Raw genomic sequence first — 27,106 nt, forward strand, 5'->3', positions numbered from 1 at the left:
GGAAGAGAGCAGCTGGTTGAATTATCCCAAGGAGGCGCATTCTGTTACAAACACACATGTGCCATTTTTGCACAAATGTCCAGCTGCAAGCAAGCCAAACCTTAGGCTTAAAGCATTCCTTGAGAGCAGGTACACACCAGCTACAGCAGAAAAAGGAGAAAAAGAAAACTAAACTCTAGCCAGCCAAGGAAGGAAGAGGAAAATCCACAGAGGTGTTCGTCCAGTTCTCATAAAGAGAACTCACCCTTAAAATTGAGGTTCAAGTTGCAAGTCTCTTCCATTTCCTGAGAGTTGTCATAGGGGTTTTTCACAGAGGGATGACAATGGAAAGACTGATGGCTCTCCCAGAATAAAACTCACACCAAGATTTACTGTAATCTCCTGCCACTCTTTGGGAAAGTGTTTGGGGGGTATTTATGAATTTTAAGGGACAATGTTCAAATGTCAACAAGTGACAAGCAGAATATCCATCTTTCCTTTGAAAAGATACAGGTGATGGGCAAAAGAAGATATTGTCCCTTTTAATCTCACCTGCAGCAGAAGTGATGATTAGCTTAACTGAGCTAACAATCTAGTTTAAAGGCAAACTTTTGAGGGAACTTTCACCTGCACTATTTCTAACATCTGACAAATCCAGCTCGCTTCAGGAAGATGTTCCTGGGCTTGGATTGTTGAACTCTTTCCACCTGGCAAGAGGAAGGGCTGTCAGGGAGCCAGTTCCAGCTCCCTGAGTCTCAGGACTGATTTGCCTCAGCCTGGGTTAGATCACCCAGAAGGTTCCTTTACCTTCACCACCTGCCAGAGCTCCCTGCCATGCAGCTGTGCTGTCCCCTGGTCACATCCCTTCCAAATGCTGACACAAGCATGATACCCTTGTCGAAGATTCTTTAGTCCAGAGCAGTCCCACGGGGGCATTTGGGTGAAATTCTGAGCTCTGCTTTTCCTTCTGCACCAGTGCAGTGGGTGCAGATGTGGTGACCTCCTGCTCTGAGCTTCATTTCCAAGGGCAGTGCATGCTCCCTGCTCCCATTCCCTCCCTCCTCAGCACTGTGCCTAAGAAATCCCTTCAGCCTGATTCTTTTTTTTTTTTTTAAGCTCTCTAAAATGAATAGTATATTTGAAATTAAAAAAAAAAAAAAAAAAGAAATGAAATATAATCTCGGTGTGCTGAGCTCCACCTTTCCCGTGGCACCGAGGTGCACATTCTGTCGTCCTGGCTGGTCTTTAAATCTAGTGAGGTCAGGACTGATGCCTTGAAATAAAGCCTGCTTGCCAGACAACCATGTCTGAATCGCCAACACAGTTTTATTGTGTCTGGTGGAGTGGAAATTTGGCACTAAAACCTTTTCCCAAGTCCCAAACCACTGCAGGACTTTAAGTGGAGGAAATTTAAATTCCAAAGCTGAGAGAGCACAGCTTTGGTTCTGATTGACAAACTAGGAAATGTTCCCATTAACCACCTAAAATGCACTCTCAGGTTGGTCATAAAAAGCAGCTTAAAACTACCATGGCACTCAGAGCCACTCACTGCTATGGATTTGCTAGAATGAAGGGGAGGAGGAAGGGAGTGAGAACATTTATTTCTTTTGGTGTGAAAACACTGCCAATTTTTAATTTGGGAGGCAAGATTCAGAAAGCCTTCTCAAGTTACAAGGTTAGCCAGACTGATGAAAAGGTTAAACAATAAAAATGCTGAAGCTGATCAGCTCTGAGATTTTTCATCTTTAACAAAGATCGCTACAGGTTGAGCTGGAAGAGTTTGCAAACCACTCTTCACTGAAGCTGAGAAACAAACATGAAAATATGCAATAAGAATTAAAAAAATCCAAAGGTTTAGTTCATTCACCTGTGACCAAAATCATTCCACTGAAGGAAAAAGAAAAACATATTTTCATAAGTTTAGCAGGCACCATTTCTTTTTCCCACAGAAATGCCTTCATTAATTTTATTGACAGAACAAATGTTGCTACCCTATTCCTCCTCCCACATATTGAGTAAGCATCTTGCACTGCAAATGTTTCCTGTAAATTCTGTGAGGTTTCTTGCAGGCAATTTTCTAACAACTACAGGCACTTGGATATTCAATTTTATTCCAGTTGTCCAGCTTAGAAAGCCTTTTACAACCTCCTTGTAATGATAATCCTGCACCTACTTTTCCTAAAAGAATCCCAGAACAAATGATTTTGAAAATTGTAGGATGAAGCTGTCAAAGCTGTGATCCCCAGTGGACGAATGTATAATCTGTCTTATTCACTAAACTATTCTTACATCTCACTGATGCTTTTTGGAGGTGATGAGTTCTGATATGTCTTTCACACCACATGTAATTTTTTAAGAGATAAACTCAGCCACAAAGTGACTGTGCTCTCACTCATTAAGCATCACTACAGTAATGAGAGAGCCTCGTTATGTGTCTTCCCAGCAGTTTGCAAGGCAGGATCAGCAAGCAGGCTTGGAGCCACCTGAAAACTGTTGCTGAAAAGCAACACCTGAGAGCTGTTGTTTTGACACAGAAATTGCCCCACATATCAGTTTATATTTTGTGCGTGGCTTCCACTCAGGTTAGCATGTGGATAGGGCTTGTGCGAAGTGAGAGATGGGAAAACACCCTGAACCACAAGTCAGGGAAGTCTAACAAAAATCAGGAGCTCTCCTCACCACTGGTGAGGAGATTTTTGTTGGTTTCTTCTACCTTCTCATTTTTAGGAGGCTTTGCCCTGTTACTCCAGAAGGATTTTGGGCTGTAAATGAGTGTGCAGCAGCACAGGTGAGGGAACAGCCCTTACCTTGCTCACAGAGAGCCCCAACGTAGCTGGGCAGGCAGAGGCAGGTGAAGGTGTTGAGGCTGTCAATGCACGTGGCTCCGTTCCGGCACGGGTTGGACTGGCACTCGTCGATATCTGCAGCAGGAAACAAAACTGGTTTCAGCTCCCAGCAGGGAAATGCTCTGCTGCCTCAGTCAGGCTGGTGACTGGGACCAGTTCGGAGCAGAGGAATGAAGTATTGCAAAAGATCCCAGTGGTGGCTGTGTGGATGAGAGGGAGGAATGCCATGCAGCCTTCTCCTGGTGGAAAATCTGACTTGTGTGTGTGACCCTGGCACAACAGAAATTCCCAATGACCACCAGGGGCCTCAAATATCTTCACGAAACTCAAATATTGGAAACCTTATCATGCAGCATTAAACAGACTGCTAATTTCAGTCTGCAGAGCAGCAGGCTCTGGGATCTCATTGGTTTGCATTTCTCATTTCTTCCTTGTCTAATCTTATCGAGATAAGGACAAAACATCATAGCACTCATGGCCTTGCACAGTAAACAAATAGCATGTCTGTCCCTGCCTCCTCTAGCTGCTAAAATACCTTGTCTTCACCTTTTAAATTGGAGCACAAGTTCATTTTATACAATTATTTTCAGCACAGGTTGCTTTTGCACAGGTTGTAAGCTAGTATGTCTCCTCATGAAGATAATATGAAGTTTCTTAATGAGTGCTGTTCCTCTGAAACAATCACAGTGTAGACTTCCACACAGATTTTGCAAACATCTCCATCCAGAAATGAACTGCTGGTTGTGGTTCACTCATTAAAATATAAGAGAGAAGCTGCACATATCTACAAACAAACAACTAGGAATAATTGCTGCATCATGTAGAAGGCTTAAAATACATATATTTCTATTCTAAAATATGCTGTGGTCAAATTTTATGCTAGGTCTTACTTGTTCCAGTCATCTTATCATGCTTTGGCTGGCTTTCTGGAAGGAAAATTGGTTATTCTGAACCACATAGGTGAGTGTCTTGAAATCTACAGTCACAGGAGGTGCAAAGATGTCACAGGCAACTGGAAGAGGTTCCTCAGCTGAAACTGTTACCAAAATACTAATTTGCACTAAAGATGCACATGATTATGATAATATCTAAAATTTCCTGCAAAAATTTTCAACTTTGTGTTCAGTTCTCAGCTTCCCATTCACATTTGGGAATATTTTATCTTACCAGCCTTTCAAATAAGTACGGGAAGTTCTTAGGGAACTATCCCAAATATTAATGTCTATTTTTTTTTATTTGGTGTGTTTTTTAATTCAATGCTGTGAATTCCAGCTCCTGCAGTTCATTTACAGCTCCCTTAACCCCTGTGTGTGTGCACAAATCTATGGAGAGAGGGGAAAAGGGAGAGACAATGGGGAACTCTCCATTTAATTGTCCCGAAGTAAGACCTTGGTGTAAATTTTTTCAAATGTCCACGCAGCCTTCAACTCTAAAGCACACCAGATCTCATGTTCAAGAGCTTTAAACTCGAGTTTATCAGCAGCCAGATGGCACCAATTTACCTAATTCACACTGCTCCCCGTTGAAACCTGGCAGACAGGTGCAGATGTAGAAGGAACCACGAGGGTAGCAGGTACCACCATTGAGGCATGGGTTGCTCTTGCATGGATCTTGACCTGTTAAAGAAGTAGAAAAAGGAATTTGACTCCCTAGTTTCAAGGAAATGGTGTATTTTTGATTTTCAGGAGGAAAAAATAAATCTTTCTTCATTGCTGCCTTGGTGGTGCAGGCTTTACTGTAGTTACAGAAACTCTATTAACATACTCAACTGCTCAAAATAAGATTTATAAAACAGTAAAGCTGATCTTCAGGCATCACTACTTTCAACTTAAACAACAATATGGCATTTACTATGAACAATGTAAATTACTCTTGGAATTACTTTTTTTTTGCACAGCAAATTGTACTGTATTTGGCAGTCGTGATACTCTGCTGAGGATTTAGTTCGCATGACATGACAATTAATTATAGCTGAAAACAGTTAAACATATGCAAAATGAATGGAAAATGCTTTTTTCTTGAACAGGGTTAGTTTATGCAGAATGACAGGGTACACAGAACATACTGACTGGCTGCTTGTATTCAATCAATCAACCCCCACCAAGTCTTATTTCTTTTCTCACATGTGTGCTTCCCTCCTGCCTTTCTTAAAAATACACTTAAAGAATACAATCAAAGGCTCTCAATGCATTTGACTCTGGACTGAACATTAAGATAAAAACTTACCTGCTGTGAAATCCTCGGTTGTTACGGGCGTTAGCGTTTAAATACCATTTCCTTGAAGAGCTTTATGCCTTCCAGTGATGTTTATTTCCACTGAGCTTAGATACCTGGGTATTTGCATTTGATTTCATGCCTAGGAGCACTCACTCACACAGACAAGTCCACACCAAACCATTTCTGAGAGTTAGTTTCTCACAGTGAGAGGGAAATCCTGAAGACAGCCTTTCTGATATGCAAAAATAAAGCCCTGGGTTTGACAACTTACATAATAGATAAGAGAGTTCTGTAAATCAGAGGCATGAGAAAAAGTAAGATTTTTTTGGTCATGTTTTCCCAAAAAAAATCTGACTAGGATTTATGACCAAAACAAAAAAAAAAGGTAATAATATCTATTTTTTTCTTGCAAATTAGAGATGCAAATTCTCCTTACAGTACCAAGCTCCCTGTCTAGGCATGGGAATGCAGAAGGTCCAGCTGAAAGCCTACAGAAGAAAACCCTATGTGCAAAACCCTATGTGTTTAGGGTTGTAATTAAATAAGTAAGGTTTTCACCTTGGAGGTTTTGGAAAGGTTCTGATCCCATCCCACCAATAGAGTGCTTGTTTTAGGACTGCTTCACTGAAAGTCACAAATGTAGGGCTCTGTTAAGTACCTTAATGGCATTTTTTGTGTGTTTGCTGTCTGTTTATCCTTCTACAGACTGGATATTTCTACAGTAAACATTTTCAAATTGCCAGCTACCTGGATTATTTGAGGAAAAAATAATAGTAAACCTATAAAATCAGCACAGTCCAGTTCTTTCCTCAGATGTGTCTAGAGAAAACACGAACTGAAGTGATACTACTGGCATCACCTATGTATTTGATGAAATAGTTCCAAATACCATCATGGAAAACAAAATACTGTGGCAAATTATGTCTAAGAAAAAGTTCTGTAATTTTTAAGAGACTGACACTGCATCAACAACTTAAAGGTACAGACAGGCTGAAAAGAAGGCCTTGGTTTTCTCTTGTGGGGAAAGCTATCTTGTAGGTCAAGAGAAGTTCAATTTTATAGAAAATTCCAATCCTAAAATGTGCACTGTTCCTTTCTAGGTCAACTGCAAGATGTTAAAAACAACCCTTCATAGAAACCAATTGTGTAAGAACTACCACAAGAAAAGCCACCAGATAAAATCATCTGTTGTAAACTGGCAAATGAAATCACTCCATCTGATTTCCCTACCACAGCCAACGTTACCTTCCTGCCTTTTTGAACTGGCTGGTTACCTCCAGTCTGATCCAGAGCTCCACGATGGAAAGTCACTGGGCTTGCGGGTTTTTTTTGGCACTCCCCCATCCTTTTCCACTTTGTGGGGGCCACAACCAGGCTGATTTCTCAGCTGGAGGGTGACGAGGTCTGTTGTCATTTCACGCGGAGCTCTGACTGTCACACTCCTCACCAGAGCCCTGGCAACACCTTCACAAGTACCACAACACACATAACACCACAAGGGATCGCATTTTGGGGAAGTTACCTGGAATCTGCACTGCTGTGCCTTCAACTGAACCCACACTGGTGCCAATCACGAAATCTGATCCGTTTGTGACTTCCGGGAGGGAAAATGATGAAGTCACAGTTTCCACAGTGTTTGGCTCCTCAGAGCCCAGTGTTGATGGCTCCTTTTGGTAGGGGCTGTTCCCAGGGGCAATGCTGTTGGTTGCAATGTTAGAAGAGGTGGTTGTGATCTCCCCCTGGCCAAACAAAGCTGCCTGTGTTTCTGTGCCTCCATCCAAAAGCTGGGAGGGCGACGTTAGCATTGTAACTGCCTCCTGGCCAGGTTTAAACCCTTCACTTTCGATGCTGTTGGGTGAGTCTGAAACAGTTGTGGACACGAGCCAGGGGTTCTGCCTCTCAGCAGTCCTGTCTTCCTCTTGGTGGGGATTATTGACTCTCCCTGAGGAAGCTTCCACTTTTGTTGTGCTGACTTTTGGAATTTCTGTGCTCGCTCTTTCTCCAAAACTCAGAAAAGCAGTAGGCAAGACGTGTATTGATGGAGAATCTCCAGAAACAGCAGCTTCTTCCTCACCAGCTAAATCAGTTGCAGGGGTTTCTGTCTCCTCTGTCCCACCTGTTAGAAGCCTGTCAAACTGAGGAGTGCTGTCCGTGCTTGTGCTGTCTGAAACAGGCTCGGGAGAAAGCTCCAGCAGAGAGGATTCTGTTGTGTCAAGAAGGTCACTAGTGGGTGGTTTATATGTTGCTGTAATATCAGAACTAACCTCTTTGAAGATTCCTCCTGATGAGTGATTGGACTGATGTGAATCCCTTGATGATGATGATGATGATGATGATGATGATGTTGCTTGTAATGATTACCTCAGGGTACTCAGATACTCTGTTTACCAAATGAACAGTTACTGAGGATTGAGGAGTTTGAGGAACAGAATAAAAAGTCACTGGATCTGTCTCCTCATACTCTGCTGATGCTGATTTTGTCTTTGTGTACACCGTGGGAGGATTCCCTGCACCCTTGGTGGGTGACATAGTTGTCAGCTGGGATGTTGGCTGGGTGGTGACAACACTTAACTCAAGCTCGCCAGTTGTCAAAGCCTTTTCTGGCTCACCAGTTACAACTGGAGTAAGAGAAGGAGCCACAGGCTGATTGTCAGCCAGCTCTTCTTGGCCCATCCCAGAAAAGCCAGAGATTGTTTCACTTTGATCTGCTGTTACTTGGCTGTTTGCTGAAGTGCTCGGCTCATAGGTGTCCTCTGTGGGGCTGGTCACAACAGGTTTGGACTCATGAGGCACCTGAGGGCTTGCCAGAGATGGCACTGTAGGAAGGAAAACGCCCAGTTCAGAGAGGTCTGTGGTGGTGAGAGTTTCTGCTGCAAAATTCATGTCATTCCCTGAACCCAAATCCACGTCGCCTGAGGTTGGTCTGTGCCCAGAAGTCACCATCTCTCTACTTGGTGGACTGGAAGTAGTCAGAGGAAGATTATCACCAGATCCAAGTGTCTTTTCTTTGGCTATGGAGAACCTGGGAGTGGAATAATATTTTTCCCCTTCAGCTGTCGTGCTATCATCATAGCCATATGTTGACTGTGTGACAGGATTTGGCATTGTCTGCACACTTATTATATCCTCAGGCATTGATTTAGAGTGGTCCATGTCTATAATAGTTGTTGCTTCTGGTGGGGTTTGCAGTCGTTCTTCAATCAGGGTAATATCACCATAAACAGAAACATTCAATATTACACTCCTTTTGTCATCAATCATAGGAATAATTTTTTCATACAACCCAGTGTCACTCGTTAGCTCCTCTGATGAAGCTGTCTGTGGATGAGCAGCAGATGGATTTACCAAAACCTCTGTTTCTTCTGTAAAAAGGGAGACTCGTCCCATGATTGCAGTCTGTGATCCATCTCTTGGAGCCTCTGTGGTCATAGCTTTGGAATAAACGGGTCCAGGAACACTAGATGAAACATTTAATTCCACTTCGGATATGGTGGGTATTGAGAAATGGGAAAACATATCAGGGGAAGATGAGTCTGAAACACCAACCCAGCCAGATCCTTCCCCAGAGCCCTCAGGTAACACTCTGCCCAGGGGTTTTGTTGCTGATGTTACAAGAGACTCCTCGGTTTCAGGACTGGGAGTTCCATTCAATATAACAGATACAGGAGTTGTGCCACCTTTAATCAGAAAATGTGAATTTTCCTCCTGAGAAATAGCTTTAGACATGGGTGTTGTCTTATCTGTTTCATTTTCTCCTCTCCCATGGTCACTTTCCTTTTCCTGTGGTTCTTCATTCGCAACAAAATATTGTGTGGTGTCTTCAATCTCTTTAGAGATGAAGCTCTTGGAGCTGTCTTCTGCTAAAGCTGAGGAGCTGGGGAAGGTGGAGGTGGGGAATGGGTCTCCAGTTTCTGTCAGCAGCTCAGCTACAGCACTTGTGACTTCCTCATTAACTTCAACATTTGCTGGAGTGCTTCCTCGTTCAAAGTCTCGTGTCACGTCAGTGGAAAGTCCAGGTCCCATAGTTGCAGGGTGAGAAGTTTCAAGGCTTGAGGTACTCTTGGTTTTTTGGACAACAAATGGCACTACAGAAGGAAGAACAGCAAGGTCGTCTCCTGACCCCTGTCCTGAAAACAGGGGATCACCAATGAGCTCGTTATTTGACAGTTTTTCTTCCTTAGGTGTCGGGAATGTTCTGGGAATATCTTTAGTAGGGAAAATGTTTTGCACCACCTCTTCCTCTTGCTCTACAACTGTGACTGGAGAGCTTATGTATTTCCTTTCAATTGTTACAGCCTCAGTTACTCTGTCATCATTAAATGGCAAAAGTGTTTTTTTAACAGGTTCAGTTTCTAATTCCTTTTCTTCCAGATAAGGGCTGGGAGTTGGAACATTTAAAAATCCCAGATGGTCATGGCTAGTCTGTGTACTTTTAAAGAATGGGTCTGTTGTTATTTCCTCAGAAGATTCCGTAGCTTTTGGTGAAATTTCACTTGGCATCTCTTCCCCAGAATGTATGTCTTCTATCAAAGGAATCTTCGTAGAAAAAGTTCTCGCTGTCAGCTCATCAACAGTTTTCTCCTCAGTTCTCACATCCCCTGCAGTCCCCATGGAGGTTATCTCATGTTCAGAACTTGTAACCTGCTCATCAGGATCTGTAGTGAAGGCAGGATACAGAGGTGACGTGCTGACAGCTTGCCTGTCATCCTTTTCCCATGTTTCTGGTCTCCTAGTAGGGGCAAATGCTGTTTCTGCAAATGATCCAGTGGATGAGTCTGGTTCTCCAGATCCCTGGTCAGTAATTGAGAAATGACCTCCAAGTATTTCTTCCGTAGGTCCATTAGACATAAGTTTTGTGGTGCTGCTGTCATCTTTGAATTCTTCCCCAGAGCCATGCTCAATCAGGAAAATCTTGCCCAAGGAAACAGTTGAAGAACCAACTCTTGCATCTTTGCTTTCTGTAGATTCAGCTACTGCTTTTTTACTGCCAGTACCGTGTGTCACCAAGCCCTCATGAGGGTTGTTACTGACCACAGATGCTGGAGATGATGTGGCCTCACCCGTTTCTGAATCTCCAGTTTCAATTCCTGGTGCAATGTGAGATGTTATGTCTTTTACGGAACCAGATTTTATGTCAGAAGGAGCTGTGTAGGTTGGTTTTGTTTCCATGTCTGGTTCTCCTGGGTTTTTGGTGCTAAACATGTCCAGGGACATCTGACTTTCTAGTCCAGACCCCTCTGTGAAGCTCTCTGACCAAGTACTCAAAACTGTTACTGCAGGTTCATCTGTTCTTGCCTGTTTTTCGTATTCTGTTGTTGCATCCTTTGGTGAAGCATCATCTGTGCTATAAATTTTTCCTTCATACATTTCTGTTTGTGTTTCAGTGACAGTCCTCAATGGGACCGAAGTCAAAGTAGCAGACTCAACGACAAAATCTATGTCTCCAGAACCTGGATCAATAAATGGGGAGCCAATACTTACCACTCTGCTTGTGGAAGCCCCTGAAAATATGTCTGCAGGCTCTTCTGCTGATCCTTCATTTACAAAAAGCTTCTTCTCCCTCAAGAGAGGAACGGTGGTGACCTTTTTGATTTCAGAACTTATGGTACCTGGTACTGTTTTTCTGAGTGGCTCTTGACTTACAGTTCTGACTTCACTTGTAGTGCTCCCAAGTTCATTCAAATCCAAATTTTCCTCTGCAGCAGTAGCTGAATTTTGGTGACCTGCATAAATAGTGGTGTGCATTTCTTTTTCATCATCAATACTCTTTTCAGTTACAAGAGAGCTGGCAAACACTTTTTCCGTAATTAGCTCAGACACGGAGTTGGTGGCAACAGTTACTTGAGGACTTTGATCAAAAGCAGGATAAGGAGTACTTATAGCTCTGGGCAAAGCAGAGGTGATTCCTGAATCAGTTACAGAAAATTCTGTCAGCAGTGCTGTGCCGGAGCCCAAAGAAGTGTCTTGCATTGAAAGTGTTTCTGTTACTGCTATTTCCTCCTCTATCACAGCTGAAGTTACACTGATGCTATCTTTCACATCTCCAGAGCCTTCCAGCACCATAAAAGAAGCAGCACTCATCTCAGGCTTTGCTGTATGACTTGCTTCCAGAATGTTTTCAACAGGGGAATTTGCATTAAGTTTAAGAGTTGTTTTATGATGGTCTCCTGGAGCAGGGGTTGCCTTTTCTGAAATAAGGTCAGTTACAATGCGCTGTCTACCGTAGCAGGAATAAAAACTGCCTCCAGAGAAGCAGTTACAGCAGAACTTCTCACAGTAAATGCATCAGGAGAAGATGTTATACCAGAACTTTTTTCATCATCTTCCTTTCTTGACCCTGTCACAGCTTCTAAGACTGAAGTGGACAGATCAGATTCAGTGGAGCCATCTCCAGAGAATTCACTAGAAACCAAAAGCAGGTTTTTGCTATCTTTAGTGGAGCTCTCCTCAGTTCCCTGCCATGTCATGGTCTCTCTGCTGTTTTGCAGAGACTGCTCGTGTGAAGAAGTGGTGGCGACCGATTTATCTGTTGCCACAACTTCAGACTCCCCACTATAGACAGGTTCTAACATTGCAGCCCCTGAGGTTGCTTGCGTGACCTCAAACGCCCCCATTACTTCTCCAGCTTTGCTTGGTTGCATAGTACCAGAAGCTTCGGATTCATTAATGATGAATGTGTTTGTCTCGTTGATTTGGGAAAAGGTTACATTTTTGGAATGTGCAACGCTTTCAATTTGGTCACTCCTGGCTTCCTCAGCTTTTGTGCTCTTGGGTGCACTGGTGACTTGCTGCTTCCCATTGATGAACTGCAAAGCTGGAGGGGTTGTAACATCAGTAGTATTTTCACAGTCTTCGTCTTCTTCAAACTCTGCATAGTTTGGAAAGAAAGGATCCAATATTAAATATTCAGAGGAATCCTGCACAGAGTCTGAAGTACAGGGTTCAGTCTGAGCTGACTGTGCATCAATGTGGGTTTCATCTATTGCATGAGGAAGCATGTGGCGATTGAACAGATCCAAAAATTCGTTCACCGGGTGATCTGCAAGAAAAAGAGAGTTTTTCATAATCCCTAAGTAACAGCAGGCACATGAAGTACAAGCAATCCATTGGAGAAGAGAAAAAAAAAAAACAAAACAAAAAATCTCTGAAATTCAACAATTTGTTGTAAATTCAGTGCGTTCTCCTGTTGACACAAAGTTAAACTCTGCCATGGGGTGTGACTTTCTAGTTGGAGTCTGTCTGCATATTGAACACATTGGTTTTTCAATGCTGTTGATTGCCATGTGCCCTTGGTCCCAAACCCATGCCTGAGTTACCTGCTCCTACATTTTCAGCAAAGATGAGGAATGGACAAGATAAAAACCACTTTTCAGACCAACCTGCTGCAACTGCTTCCAGGGATTTAGACACTAACTGACCTCTACCAATAACTGAACCTAGGCAAAGCTAAGCTTAAGGCAAAGTCTAAAATAAAATAAGACACAAAAAAAACCTCCCTCTGCATCTCCCTTTTCCCTTTAGTACAGAATAATTCAAATTACTAGGAACCCATCACATCTACATCAATCACTCTTCACTAGACTTGGACCCTAGGACAGTGAATAAGGTCTTGCTTTACAAAGTTGTTGCTATTTGGAATTTTAAAGCATTATGCAGCAATAAGAAAAAATATCACAGATTCAAAGGTCAACTCCCACTCAGAGGGTAACATGACTGAAGTCCAGTAATTTTCTTCTGTTTACCACTAACTTTGAATTATTTACATACTCCTACAGGTTGCAAACCTCTCACAGTTTTTTTCTAGGCGGCCAGGCAGATAAAGAGGAAAAAAGAAGATTTAAGAAAGCAAGATTTTAGCTGCAGAAAGCCTCATGAATTCCTCCAAGATTTATGATCCCAAATTCCATAGACACTTTTTAAACTTGCCCTTTCAGCACAAACATTGCTTCAAACCTTCTGTTCCAGACAATGGAAGCTCTCCTAATTAAAATGAAATTAAAAAAAAATTAAAAAGAAGGACACAACAGACTCAGAAACAAGCCCCCATATTTCAAGCTTGGCCAACTGACTTGAAATTGTAAACCTTGCGCTGAAATCCTATTCCATGAGTGTTTCTTTCTTCTGGAGCTATGTTTATAACAATTTTGGCCAGAGGGGATTACTTCCTTGCTGGTAGAAGCTGGAAGGGCCAATGGGGCTTTGCCCACATCTGCCAGGAGAGGATCTGGAACAATTGATACCACTCCTGCCTGAGAGCACTGTCAGCAACCACTGGTCCCTGAAAAAATATCTGCAGTACGTGACACAGCTCAGCTCTTAAAACAAATCTCCCTCACTAAAACCATTTACAAGTCATAAAACAATGAGAACTTGAGGTAAAGCACTTCATCAATTTGGAGTAATTCCCCTACCTATGAAGATCATTTAACCTCTGTGACTACTGAGTCCTCAGAGACAAGAGTCATCAGGTGATCATTCTGGAAAAGAATGTATTCAATCAAATTAAACTGACAGAGAGCACTACGAAGGGTTTGTGATTCTCTGGCCTGGGCTGGCTTGTGTGTGCAAATTGACTTCAATTTGGTTTTGAAAAGGTCACTGCAACTCCATTGAGAATTAATGTTCTAATACCTCACACTGTGTTTACAGCTAAACTCATGAAGTATTACTGGATCTCAGCTTTGCTAAAGCTCCAGCTGAAGAATACAGAGAATAAATCACCTTCAGCATTGTTTATTTCAACTACAGTGTCAAGTCTGTACAACACTAAGCTCAGGGCTCCCAGTGCCACCAAGAAAAAGGTTGTTTTTAACCTTGTGCCTGCTTGGCTGTTGTGCGTTGCTCAGAGAAGCCTGGTGTTTACCATGTCCTATGACAGCACTATTAGATGGCTACAGAACTGAGATTTCCTCTCTCTCCCTCACATGTGCTTGCTGGGAGTTATTTTATGCAATGCTTGTAAAGAATGAATGCTTTTCTCCAGTAAATTAGAAATATTGAGAAAGGCTGTCCAATGCCACAGAAGAATAAATTTTCTGCAGCCATTTACTTCAGCTCTACCAGATCTCCCTTTCAAATTTTCTGAAAAGCAGGAATTTGGTGATCTCTCCAAGACTGGCAGCATGACTTTGAGGAGCATGTCTAATAACAACCCTTCCAGAATCCATGAATTTCAGTAAAAGGCCACCTGGACACACAGAGAAACCATGTCTTCATAAAAGCAGAAGTTTTCAATTCAGACAGAATTTCACACCTTCCTTTCAAACCTGTGCATGCAAAAACCCATGGGAATTCAGTCAGTGAGAGAGGAATGGCGAGGCAGAGCTGATGGGGAGCTCTGAGAGTCTCTGATTTTTGGTAGTTTCACTATAAAATCACTGCACCCACACACAGAAATTTGAATGGCCGGGAAAGATGCCTTGTGCTGTTTGAACAGCCAAGGAGGGATGTGCATAAACAACCTGGTATGCCATACAAATTAATTATGATTTCACACACAGCAATTAAGTGAGCTTTGTTTCACACACAGTGAAACAAAGCATGCAGCTTTGCACAGAAATTGTACATTTAAAAAAAATAAATAAATTATAAAGCCTGGATGGGCTGTAATTTGTAGGAGGGCACCATGGCTAACAAGTTCTGACCAACAGTGCAGAATTTTTGCAGCAGTGCACACCTGGGAGTCCCTCAAATCAGTAGCTCACACTAAGTCATTTATGGTAGGCAATATATTTAGTGAACAACATCGGTTCCAAATTCACCTAGAAGACAAATACAAATTCTTACACATGCAGAGATCTCTATCAGACCCTGCTTTTACTTTGTTAGCTTTTTCAAGATCTCACATGCCAGAACAATCCACATAAAAGAACTTTAGCAAAAGGTATGATATTCTGATAATAAACTTTCAGGAGGCTCTTTCATTAAATAACAAGTATCTTTGGAGGTTTGTTTTTTTTTAATATTTTGTTTTTTCCAAAGAAAAAATAATGAGATTTTTCAGGAGATAGCAAAGAATGTAATTGATTTTTTTTTTATTGCTTGTTTTTAATTAGAAATTCTTTTCCTTCCTACAGGTTTGGTTATTCAGTGTTAGGATTCAGGTTGCTCAGGGTTAAGAGCAATGAAAAATGCTCTATAACTCCTGAGATGGCAAATAATCTACCAAATGATGTGGCTCATACATCCTTGTGAACTGGGTATAAAACACTAGGATGAAGCCTACCATAAAATATTAATATAGAAGAAATATTAAAATAGAAGAAATATTTATCTATTGAACTGGTTTGTTAGACCCTAAGGGCAGGCTCCTGTTTATTTCACACCCATTTTTGCTGCAGGTAAACACACACAGACTAAAGACTACTAAAAAAGAGACAAAACCAGGACTTAAAAGGGAAGGAGTTTGGCTATCAAATATGCTTATCAATAGGTCATGGAAAACAAGCCAAAAGGAGCCCTTTTTCAAAGAGCTGCTTTGTTATTCTGGCTCCAAGTGAAGGAAAGTGAAAACAAGCAGCTAAAAAGGAGAAAAAGCCAAGGGTTGTCAGCTCAGAGTGCCAACCCAAACAAGTCCTGGGAGAGATTTATCAGCAAAGCCTCTCTTGGAGGGAAGTGATGAGGTATGCACTGGAATGGAGATGGAAAGGATAGGTGTATCCAGCCTGGAGTGTTTCTTAATCCATTTAATACATCTAGATGTTCTAAATGACCTGCAAGGAGCAGGCATCCATCTCAGTAGCAGCTCCTATATGTAAGAGATGGAAATCCCTCTGGCTACAGGGTGATTTTAGCCTGCTACTGCACATAAGCACAGCGCCACGGACCAAGGAGTCATTAATTCTCCTTACAACCCTTCCAATCCATCATGGCTGGTTCCAAACCCCCGTCAGTTTTTCAGTGGATCACACAGAAAATTTGCCTTCCTGTTAGTGGTGCACCAGATAATGCCTGCACACATCCAAAAATGTGTAACGTGCAGCAATACTTCTTTTCTTAAGAAGACTTTTAATATTCTGCAAAGAGCTTTTCCAAGACCATCTTTGAGGGGGCAGGCAGTAAAAAAAGCATTTTCTCTCTCAAAATCCATCAGATAAGCATCTGAGGAAGAATTAATGGAGAATGAAATAGAAAACATATTATGATGTTTCCCAAACTTTCGAAACACAAAATATTTCATTCAGAAGACTTATGGTTTTGTGAAGTTCCTTTCAAAATGGGGCTCTTAACATCTAATCTGGCGTCCTGCAGATAATGGAATTTCACACTTCTGCAATTTCTGAACTTATTTCTTCAGAGCCACTGCTCAGTTTTTTGTGAGCAGTAGTAAAGTTCAGTCTTTTGTAGAAGGACTAGAGGTCTGATAAAGCCATGAGACCTACATAAAATGTTCTATGGATTTTAAATCAGGCCCTATATTTTTGACAAGAATATAGCTAAATAGGAAACAAAAAAAGAGATTTTAGTTAGAAGTCTAAAACCATTTTGGACTCTTTGTTTTGAAGGTACTTCATTGCATGATGTGACACTAACAGAAAATCCTTAATATTCAGCATCAAGAATTCATAACCACGAGACAAGTTTGCATGAAAAATCTGCATAAGTCTGCATAAGTCAAATTATTTCCTGCACTTGATAAGCATAACCTTTTTTCAGGTTGGCTTCAATAGAGTTAAAGATTAAAATGTTATCAGTTATTTTTGGAGAGAGCACAGAGGAGGCTCCAGCATGGGCACAGGGATGGAGCAGCTCTGCTGGCAGCAAAGGCTGCCACAGCTGCCATTGCTCACCTGGGCAGGAGAAGCTTTGGCCTGAGCTCAGGGTGGCCTTGGGGGCCTCAAGGGGCTGCAGCAAAGATGGACACAGACAATTGCCAAGGGCTGCAGGGACAGCAGCCAGGGAATGGCTGTCAGTGCCAGAGGGCAGGGCTGGCTGGGATCTTGGCAATGAGGAATTGTTCCCTGGCAGGGTGGGCAGGCCCTGGCACAGGGTGCCCAGAGCAGCTGGGGCTGCCCCTGCATCCCTGGCAGTGCCCAAGGCCAGGCTGGACATTGGCACAGTGGGAGGTGTCCCTGCCATGGCGGCACTGGATGGGCTTTAATTCCATCCCAACCGAAACCATTCAATTTTCTATGGTTCTATGAAGATTTTGACAAAACACATGTATAGCTGTAAATGGCTTCAGTGAGCTGTTTCAAAACCCCTGCCCATTTTTGGGATGCTCATGGTGGGGTCACAAAGGTTTCCCACCAGAGAGATCCTATGGACAGATAAAATCCACACTCTGCTCCACCTGCAAAACAACAAGGAGTCCTCAAAGCAGGAGGAATTGAGATGGTTCAAACCCTCTGAAAAACCAGTGAAGCCTCACACCTGGGCTTGGGAGAGGCTCTAGAATGAGGAAAGACCTAAACCACCTTTATGTCATGCCCTGACTCCCCTGAACGTCAGCTCTGCCAGGAACCTGATCCACAGCCGGCAAGATTGGAGCAGCTTTATGACCATAGCTTGCTGAAATTCTTACAGCAAGAAAAAAAAAAAATCCAAAACCTCAACCAATTCCACAGGAATGTGTCAGTTTCATTGCATATATTCAGTTTTAAAAGCGTGGTGAGGAAATAAAAAAAGGGATTTGAAAAGCTGTGCCCAGTACAAAAAAAAAATCAAAAGCCTTCTATTAAGTAGGGTCTTCTTTCCCCTTAAGATAGTACATTCAAAATGGAAAAAAACCATTCAATTTTACAGAAATAAATCAATCTGATAATATATTTTGTGCTGTTTTGCTTCCCAGAAGAAATTTGATGGGGTTTTTTTTGTCTTTTTTTTAATGTATATTGTTATTTTAATTTAATTTTTAAAAAAAATAAATAAAATATTTTGAAATACAGATATTTCCTGGTGAACCAAAATTCCAAGTGTCAGCCTTTGGAATATGTGATTCCTCTAACTTGTGCCATCTTGTAGTATCATTATCCCACCTAAGCATGGTCAAAGTGCAACAGTGCTCCAGGCATACCCCTTCTCCTCTTCAGGAAAAAGTAGAAATACTGCCAAGGAGCTGGTCTAAGGCATTAAAGAAATATGGCTACTATTATAGACACCTAAGCCAAAAGTTAAAAAAAAAAGTCCAGAAATAATTAAATTTTTTATGCTTTTAATCCTTCTACCTCACATTAACATGACTAGTATACGTGATGAGGTCTAGTAAAATCTAGGTCTTGATTACTGTTCTCTCTAAGTAAACAAAAGGTTTTATTTAGTTCACTTTAAAATGTTTCCCAGCTGGACATATATATTTCTAAAATTTTGTTAACTTTGGCTCCCTTTTAAAAATCCTCAAGGAGGCAGGGCAGGTTTCAATAATTTGAGGTTTGGATTGTTTTGATGTTTTTTTAACCTTCTAAATTTTATCAAAATTTACGTTTTTGTTATCGTTCTGAGAGTCAAAAGAGATTATTACATTACATATATATATACAAATTTACCTTGCATAAAAGTCTCAATGATTCAGGTAAACTGCTGGGAGAAAGTAATTGTAAGGAGTGACTTTTGCACAGCTGGCTGGGTAGGAGTTGAAAGCAATTCAAGGTGGGTGGTCAGTCTTGCCTACTGAAATTCACTTATCCAGTCCTTCTGCTTTACCATATTTGGGGCTTTTCATGCAAAATCCATGAGTATCACTTTCTGGCATTTCTTCTGACAGACAGGACCCCCGGCTGGAGCTGGAGGCCACAGCCAGAGGCACCTGTGGGGAGTGGGTGTCACTTAGGGGGACATCTGCTCTGCACAGGGCTCTGGGCTCCCTCAGCCCTGCCAGACTCCAAAGCAGCAGACAGGATGATGCACAAACCATGTCAGAAAGAAAGGAACTGTTTTATTATAAAAGCATATCACGGAGCCCTCTGGCAATTCCTGGTGTTTCCTTTGTTCTTCTCCCCCACGCCCGACAATAAATTTGCTAAGAAGCAGACTGAGTGAAATGTCAAGTTGTTAAAAATGGCAGCTTTGCCGTGAGCCCCAGCACGGGCAGGGTACAGCTCCCTGGATAATGCCTGGATATTTGTCATGCAACATTCTGAGGGCAGCCATTCCCACTTCCTTTCTGCTCCAATATGTCACTAACAAAACACGACTCCAGCCCGTGGAGCCTCCTCCTGGGCGTGAGCATCCTTCCAATGACAACATTTCTCCAACATTTCCCCCACTGCCTACAGAGAAGACAATTCTAAAGCTCTGCAGGGCTAAACAACCCAAACCCAAACAACTGCCATGCAATAAATCATTTTTCTCCAGATGGAACCCAAAACAAAGCAAGGAGTCAGACTGTATCTGACTGAGCTGGTGTGTCTGGGTGTGTGGAGAGGGAAGTCCAACTCTGCAGGAAAAGCTGGTTGGGAAAGAGCATCTGCTCACCAGAATGACTTCATCCATTATTTCATGTGTGGTGTTCCATGACTGAGGTGGAAACACTGAGGTTCCAATGAATTTTGGGCTTTCCTGTGCCACTCTTCCCTTCGTTACATTTACATCCTGCTAATTGTTTCAAATGTTTCTGCCGTGACACAGCTGGCACAAGAAAGAACCAGTTCTGGCCCTACCAGTATGGGGAGAGAGTGTCCCCTCCAGTAAGAATCAAAAATTGACTTACCACAACACAAATTTGGGCAAAAGTCAGAAAACTACGCTTAGAATCTCAAGGCACATGCTCACCCTTTGACTGCACCTGTGGCTGCTCAGGGCTGAAAGGAATATTCTTTCCCCTCTTCCCTTTTCCAGTAATACTGGAAAAAGGAACCACTTGGCATTAGGGAAAAAAAAATTACAGTATGCTCCTTAATATGGCAGTTTGGGGAAAAAATAGATTGACATCATATTATTTTAGGAGTAATAAAGGTTGGTTTATGTACAAGGCATGTACTAAATGTTTCTTTCTTGATTTGTCTCATGAGGGGAATTTTATGTGGCAGAAATAAAGCCAGAGAATATTTTACAGTTCAAGCTCTAAAACAGACAGTGGTGTTTGCATATATGAGTGTGTGTGTGTATGAGAGGAGAAAGAGAGAAAAAGAGGAAAACAGCAGGAAAAGGAAAAGGAAAAGGAAAAGGAAAAGGAAAAGGAAAAGGAAAAGGAAAAGGAAAAGGAAAAGGAAAAGGAAAAGGAAAAGGAAAAGGAAAAGGAAAAGGAAAAGGAAAAGGAAAAGGAAAAGGAAAAGGAAAAGGAAAAGGAAAAGGAAGGATACAGAACGTCTTTTTTTCCAAGAACTGAAGCTATGATGAGAATTACCCCACCTGCTCTGCCCAAAATGCTCTTTTTACAGCTATCTGGAGAAGTTTATTCTGCTTATCATGATGATTTTCTGGCATTTTATCCCCCACTATTTCTCAAGCATTTTTTCCTGTTCTTCATAACCACACTTTTAATTTAATGCCTGCACAAGCCCACTGGTCATGCAGCAAGGAACCAAAATCACATTCTTTAGCTGCAGCCCCTGCTCTTTTGGGACATTATTTTGAGCTATTTCTCATGTGGCAATACAATCTTTGTGCCATGGCAAATATATATTTTTAAGTTTCATTTTTCTTCATTGAAATGTGACTAAAATTTTGTTTGGGGCAAATCAGTCTTGTCCTGGACCTTTCTGCATGTGCAAAAATTAATTGAGTTGCTACAGAAGTGGCAATGATAGCTCAAGGTACTGCAGTATCTTCATAACTCCTTAAATTCAAGTGAGTTTTAGAATTCATAATTAGAGTGAATACATAACTAGATATTGATATATGTGGCAAAAGGATTTTTGCATATAGATCTGAGTCCTGTACTTTGCAACTATTGCTCAGGAGATAGAGAGAGGATTCTGCAAAACTTTAATTGATTATTCTCAGTATCATCCCCTACTCCTGAAAAGAAAAATTAAATAAAGGTGAAAATTTTATAAATTTATCTACAGGTGTTAATAAAATTGTTTTGGTTATAAAACACCTGAAGCAGCCTAGGGATAAACCAGAGGTTCTCAGTTAAATCAGCATAAGTCTGTAAGCTCCCCTCTGTTGCAGCTGGAGTGACATAAATGTGTCTCCACCAGACACAATTTCAAACACTGCCTACAGAACATGAGTGTTTGTTTAACCATAGAATCACATAATTTTTTCTTTCAGTAACTTTTTTCATCTCAGCTTTCTTTTCTGCTTTGTTTTCTTTTTGTTTTTGTTTTTTTTCTGGCAAAACTGGAACATTTGTTCTGGAAAAATATTAATTTGTTTTTAGAAACACTTGGGGGTTTTTTGGAAAAGGCACTTCTGTTGGACAGTACTTGAGAACAAAGGTTTTAAACCAACTACAGCTAAAAATAGAAGCCTTGCTGTGGTAATGTTACTGCACCAGTGAAAATCAGCAGAGGGAGACATATTTTTGACTGTAAGGTACTGCCACAAACCCCATCCTGTGCTAACATGGTAATATTGCTGCAGAATTAGTTCACACCTGGCAGGCTCTGTATGTGGTCAGAATAAACTGAAAAAAAAAAGAAAAAATTGTATATAGGCCAGGAAGACAAACAATTCAATTAAAGTGTGAACAAATATTCGTCTGAAGAACATTTTGGGTTAATCCTTGGTCCTGTCAGTTGGACCAAGTGCCCACAGCATTTCCCAAGGACTCATGAATTTTGGTTCTAATGTTCACTATTTAACTAGACATGTGACTGGAAACTCACTACAAGCCAGGATAGTGAATATATAAGTAAGCCCAGAATCATTTTACTCACCACTTTCAAGAAAAAAAAAGCAATGGTTTAGGAAAAAATCCCACAATGAAATACAATCAAAAATCTCAGTGCTACTCTGTGTACATATAGGCACATTCCTTGCTGCTATTCTGGCAAAAAGCAACAAAAAATTACATCAAATATGTGGAAATTCCTTTTCTAATGCCAAAAAACCTCCCACTGAAACTATGGGATTCCTGCTTGATGAGGTGCTACACGTAAAATCCAAGAGTGTGGTTTAAAGTTAAAAACTAATATTTCTTGTGCACTCTTTGAGCTAATGATGGGTATCAAAAAGGTAATGAAGTATAGCAGAGGTGGTACCTAGGCAGGCAGGGACTACTGGAAGACATTCCTTACCAGGAATGAAATTCCAACTACTTTTCTCCTCCTTGGGAAGCAGAAAGTTTTCATACTGAATTCTCCTCATTTAAGAAAAGCAGTAATGCAAGGCTTGTCAGAAAAGTTCTAATGAAGTGAGCAGGGGAAAAAAATTATAAAGAAAGATTAATAACTTCAGCAACATGTTCCCAAAGACAACACAAAATATTAACCAGCCAGTCTGCACACATCCTCACTTGCAGCAGGAAAATATTCTGGAAGACACCAGTGGGTATTTTGTATATTATTGATCAAATTTATCACCTAATCACTTCAAAAAACAAGGAAGATTTTAAAAGACTGGCTGGATTAGCAAGGAATAATCCACTAATTAAACTGAAAATATGCAAAAAACACCACTGAAAATTCTATATTAAGAAAGTTACAATCTGGACACAGTCAGAAAAGTTTGGTGCATGAAAACACTTTCCTCAAAAAAAAAAATTAAGTCATATTGCATCACCATGTAAAAGACAGCTCATCTTTTCTGCAGTAGGACTTTTAAAGGCTTTCTCCACATGTAAGCAAAACCTCTAAAAAGAATTCCTGTTCTTCACAACAGAAGTATGAAAAACTACATTGTACCTATGAATAAAATTCCTTCATTTCACTCATGAATAAACAAAGAGCTATAAGAAAGCTGGAAATGTGTAATCCCTATGTCTAGATCTGAGACGTCTCCTTGGATACAATGCAAAAACAGCAGGGAATGTGTAGGCATCCTCTGAACAGTATTTCATGTGAGGGCACTGTTCCTTGTATCTATGGAAGTCTAGAAAGGAATGTGGAAAGAGAAATTATTGTTCTATAATAAGTATAATAAGTCTTTCTTCAGGAAGAGCCAGCAATAGTGGCCTAAAGACCACTTGTTAATTCAGTTTTAGCTTGTGAAAATTTCTATGTATCAAGTTTCAGCTCTGTTGGATATGGGGCTGGTGGAGTTGGTTTGTTTTTGTTTTTCCTTCGTTTTGAGAAAAGCGCACAAAAAAGCTTGAATATATTAAAATTACTTGGTTATTATTTTTGCTTTCATACAAGACATCACTGCTATTCTGTTTTAAATTCAATTTATATGGGATGGTGTACAACCTATTTTAAAAAGCCCTCCATATCACCAGCTTAAAAAAAAAAAAAGACTATTCTAATATAGAAAAACCCCAACTGGTTTAGTTAATAACAGATCTACCATTTTGGATTGAACTCAAATGTGTTCTGAAGAAAAATAATCACCCAATTGTACAACGACCCAGAATCTGCAAAGTGTTATGAAGACATTGTGATACCTACTCTCCCCACATCCCCAGCACAGTTTTGCTCTCAATCACCTCATTGGAATTACTGTGGTGTAATTACACTGGGGAAGATGAAATCAGGATCTGGCCACGTTGCCCAGCGTTTAACACTTCAGTTACTCCAGGCACAGGAAGAACCTGGCCAGCTCTACAGCAGGTTTTATTAATAACACAGACAGTTTGGTCATTCAGGATGTGCAAATTACTCCAGTCAGACCTGCTCCCCTGGGAAAAGAAGTTTAGAACACGACAATTGATAAGGAGACAAGCCCAGTCCTCCATTAAGGAAACAAGAAAAAAAAAAAGAAAAAAAATAAAAGAGGATATTTTGCATTTAATAAGGTGGGAAATTGGTCCTGCCCATGTGAGGCCACTTTTGCAGTTGCTTTAAGATCCCACCAGAAATTAATCCAGGTCAGCCTAGCTGCAAGACAGCAGCTTTCCTTACAGTAAACCTTGGTTTGAAATAGGGCCTGTAAAGAAACCATGGCTTTCAATAGCATATACCCTTCATTTGGGGAAAAAAAAACCAAATGGTGATTTCAGCACACAAAAGACAAAGAGAGACTTACTGCTGAAGGGGGAGACACAAACACAATAATTAGCAAAAAAGGCACACCAAAAATTGCACCTAGCTCAGGTGTGTGTATGCCACAAATGGTGTCCAGAGAGATTATTTGCCAGCGAGCACAAATGGAACACCTTAAAGGAGAACAGTGTGGGTACAGATGAAGAGAGATGCAAACCTGGATGCTGCAAACTTTCAGGCTGTCCCTTGCAACGCCTGGAAGAGGCACTGATCACCCCAACACCCCCAGGGCCTGGGGCAGGGCCAGCATCTTCCCTTCCTGCAGAGCACCAGCACATTCCCACCCTCCCACGCATGCTCTCCCCTCAGGAGTCCCCAAAAACGGGGGCTGAGCAAGGGGACGTGGTCATTCTCTGAGACTGAGCAGAGAAATAAAAGTACCAAGGGATAAGTGTCAGGAAGAAAAAAGACCTATTCAGGCTAAAGACAATGCTGGCAAGAATAAACACGGGTATAAACTGGCCAAGGAGCAATTCAGGCTAGATATTAGAATCAGGCTTAAACAGAGCCATGACGATCTTTGACAGCCCTCCAGAAGGAGCTGTGAAGACAAGAAGATTAAATGAATTTTAAGGCAAGGCCTAAGATGGACCTGAAAAGACTCTATTCTGCCTCCTTTGTTAAGGTTTATGACTATGACTCATTACCATCCTGCATTTCATTCAAATTTCACTTGCCCTCTCACACTGCTAAGACAGAAATATGCATGTCAGAGAATTACATGTTGAAACACAAAGGTTTGTAACCTCTTTCCATAAAAATCCACATCCACAAAGCACAAGCTCCTGCAATTTCACTCTCTTCAAAGCTGGAGGGGACAAGAAATCAGACAGAGCTGGTGGGAGTCCCAGGGTCCAACAAAGACTTTGAAACATATTCACTAAATAAAGACTTTCAAATGTCTCCAAAAAACGCAGGTGTGCAAATTACTCCTGATTCAGACAGGAGTTATGTTTCCAGCATCCCCTCAACCACTGTTAAACAACACCCCCACAAGCATTTTTCAGCTCATAAAAGCTTTATGAGCTGAAAAGTTCCTTCAGGTTTGGCTGCTTTATTTTTTTTTTCTTTTCCCAGCTGCTAATCCATGACCTTCCAGCAGCAGCAGCACTAGGAAACATCAGAGCACAGGGCACAAGGTGGCAAATTCTGCATCCTCATAGAGAAGGACAAAATCTTGTGTCCCATCTGATGCCATGGGAAGCCATGCACGTGGTAGCACCTCACACTGCAGGGGTGTTTGGCTTCCTCGCTGTCATGATTCCAAGGGAAAAGCTCCTGGTTCCACTCCAGTGGATGGAGGTCCCAGGCCCCTTCCATTCTGAAACTTGTGTACCCCTTTTTGTACCATACAAAGGGGCGTTTCCTCATGGGCAAGGATGTTTTTCCTCATTAACTGAAATACCTCCCTGAGATCTGCCCATGGGCTGTCGGAAAAAACAAGTCTTACTACCCAGATTACTTTGTGCACCTCCCCATGTTTGCCCACATGGGAGTGTGTGGATTGTTTGCACATTTTCTCAATGAAAACTGCTGTATTGCTACACAAATGAACAGCTATATCTGTTCAGCTCTATGTCCTTTCTTATCAGCCCTAGAGCACGTCCTCCAGAATTCAAACTGAGTTTGACCTTCCACCAGGCCTTCAAATTACTTCTGTTTCCATGCCTTGTTTTGTTTTTATTTTAATCTAAAAGTAAACTTCCTTTATGAGAGCTTTCATTGACTGCAAGCATGCATTTTAAAAGCTAGGAGTAAAGCTATTTATCTCTAGGATAAGAAAAGAAGTCCTCTAGATGAATCTTCTTCTGGTCTAAATAATAAATGTAAAGTCTCAGAAATGATAATATTTAATATCACCTTCCAGTTACTGTACTACTTTATATTAAGAGGGATGTGTGTATGAGACAGAATAATATCCTTGGCACTTCATTTAGCTGAATTTAAATCCACACCTTTCGAGTGCAGCTTCAGCCTGCAGTAATAATGAAGAATAATATCACCTGAGATTCCATACATCCATAACACATTCCATAGATCAACAGCACATTCCAGCCCAAAGACTTCAGGGCTCTTCAGAGAAGTTGGTGCCAGTCTGGTGAGGGTTTGAGAAGGAAGAGGAAGGCACAAGGAATCCTTCCTGCCTCTCAGGTGAGCTCACCTGAGCCAGGGCTGCCCCCACCACCACAGGCTCTCTGTCCTGTTTGATGGAAACTGCTAAAAATATCTCAAAATCTCAAGAATTCACACATTTAGCACAGCCCTTCCACGTGGAATGTAAAACACTGCTCCTGCCTGACAAAGCCTAATGGCACCTCCATGGAGCACTTACATATTATTGTGCCCACGCTGTGGATGGCAAATGGAGCTGCAGGGAGCAATATTCAGCTGTGTAATAGCAAGGTTTTTACTGTAATTGAGTGATAGGAAACAAAACATGGTGCTGAATTTCTGCTGAGCCCTGCCTCCCTGTTAAACTGTTGCTTCTGGCAAAAGCTGAATAACAAGGAGGTGAAGAATGAGGGGGAAAGAATAATCTCATAAATAGTTCCAGCACTTCTGCAAACACAGAAGGGAAAATATATTCGTTTATAGACAATGCCATCTATATATAACCTCTCATTATAATTCCTATTTGAAACAGTTATTTCTAAGCAAGCTGCCCTTTCTTAGGAGGCCCTTTTGGACTCTTGACTTAAAAATCAGTGAGGGCCTTTGTTTATAAACCTCACAGATTAACTTTATCTAAAAATGCTAAATTGTATTACCTTGAAAACATGACAAAGGAAGAAAAACCTTTGTTTTTTCAGAGATGTAATTATGTAAACTGTATTTACAGTTTTCAAAGAGCGAAGAATAAAAAGCCAGAAGTACAGTTTATGTAGTTCTTTATGATAGTGGATTAATTCTCAAATAAAGAGTGATAGAATAAGAGGTTAAACTACATCCTAGTGAAAGGCATATGTTGGTAAAATTTGCCAAATTCATTCCTCTTCATAACTCCCTATACGCATTTTCTTCAGCACAAAGAAAATTTTA

The 27,106-nt window shown here is 41.2% G+C and overlaps 1 protein-coding gene across 1 annotated transcript in view; it reads right to left on the reverse strand.

The window, feature by feature from the left end:
* Positions 1 to 27,106, reverse strand: part of VCAN (versican) — a 100,320-nt gene that overhangs the window by 22,996 nt on the left and 50,218 nt on the right. The window contains 5 exon segments of the mRNA XM_030968247.1: positions 2,787 to 2,900; positions 4,328 to 4,441; positions 6,565 to 7,372; positions 7,374 to 11,249; positions 11,252 to 12,081. Coding sequence (XP_030824107.1) covers positions 2,787 to 2,900; positions 4,328 to 4,441; positions 6,565 to 7,372; positions 7,374 to 11,249; positions 11,252 to 12,081 — 5,742 coding nt within the window.

The sequence above is a fragment of the Camarhynchus parvulus genome, chromosome Z (assembly GCF_901933205.1).
Source record: "Camarhynchus parvulus chromosome Z, STF_HiC, whole genome shotgun sequence".
NCBI classification, from domain to species: domain Eukaryota; kingdom Metazoa; phylum Chordata; class Aves; order Passeriformes; family Thraupidae; genus Camarhynchus; species Camarhynchus parvulus.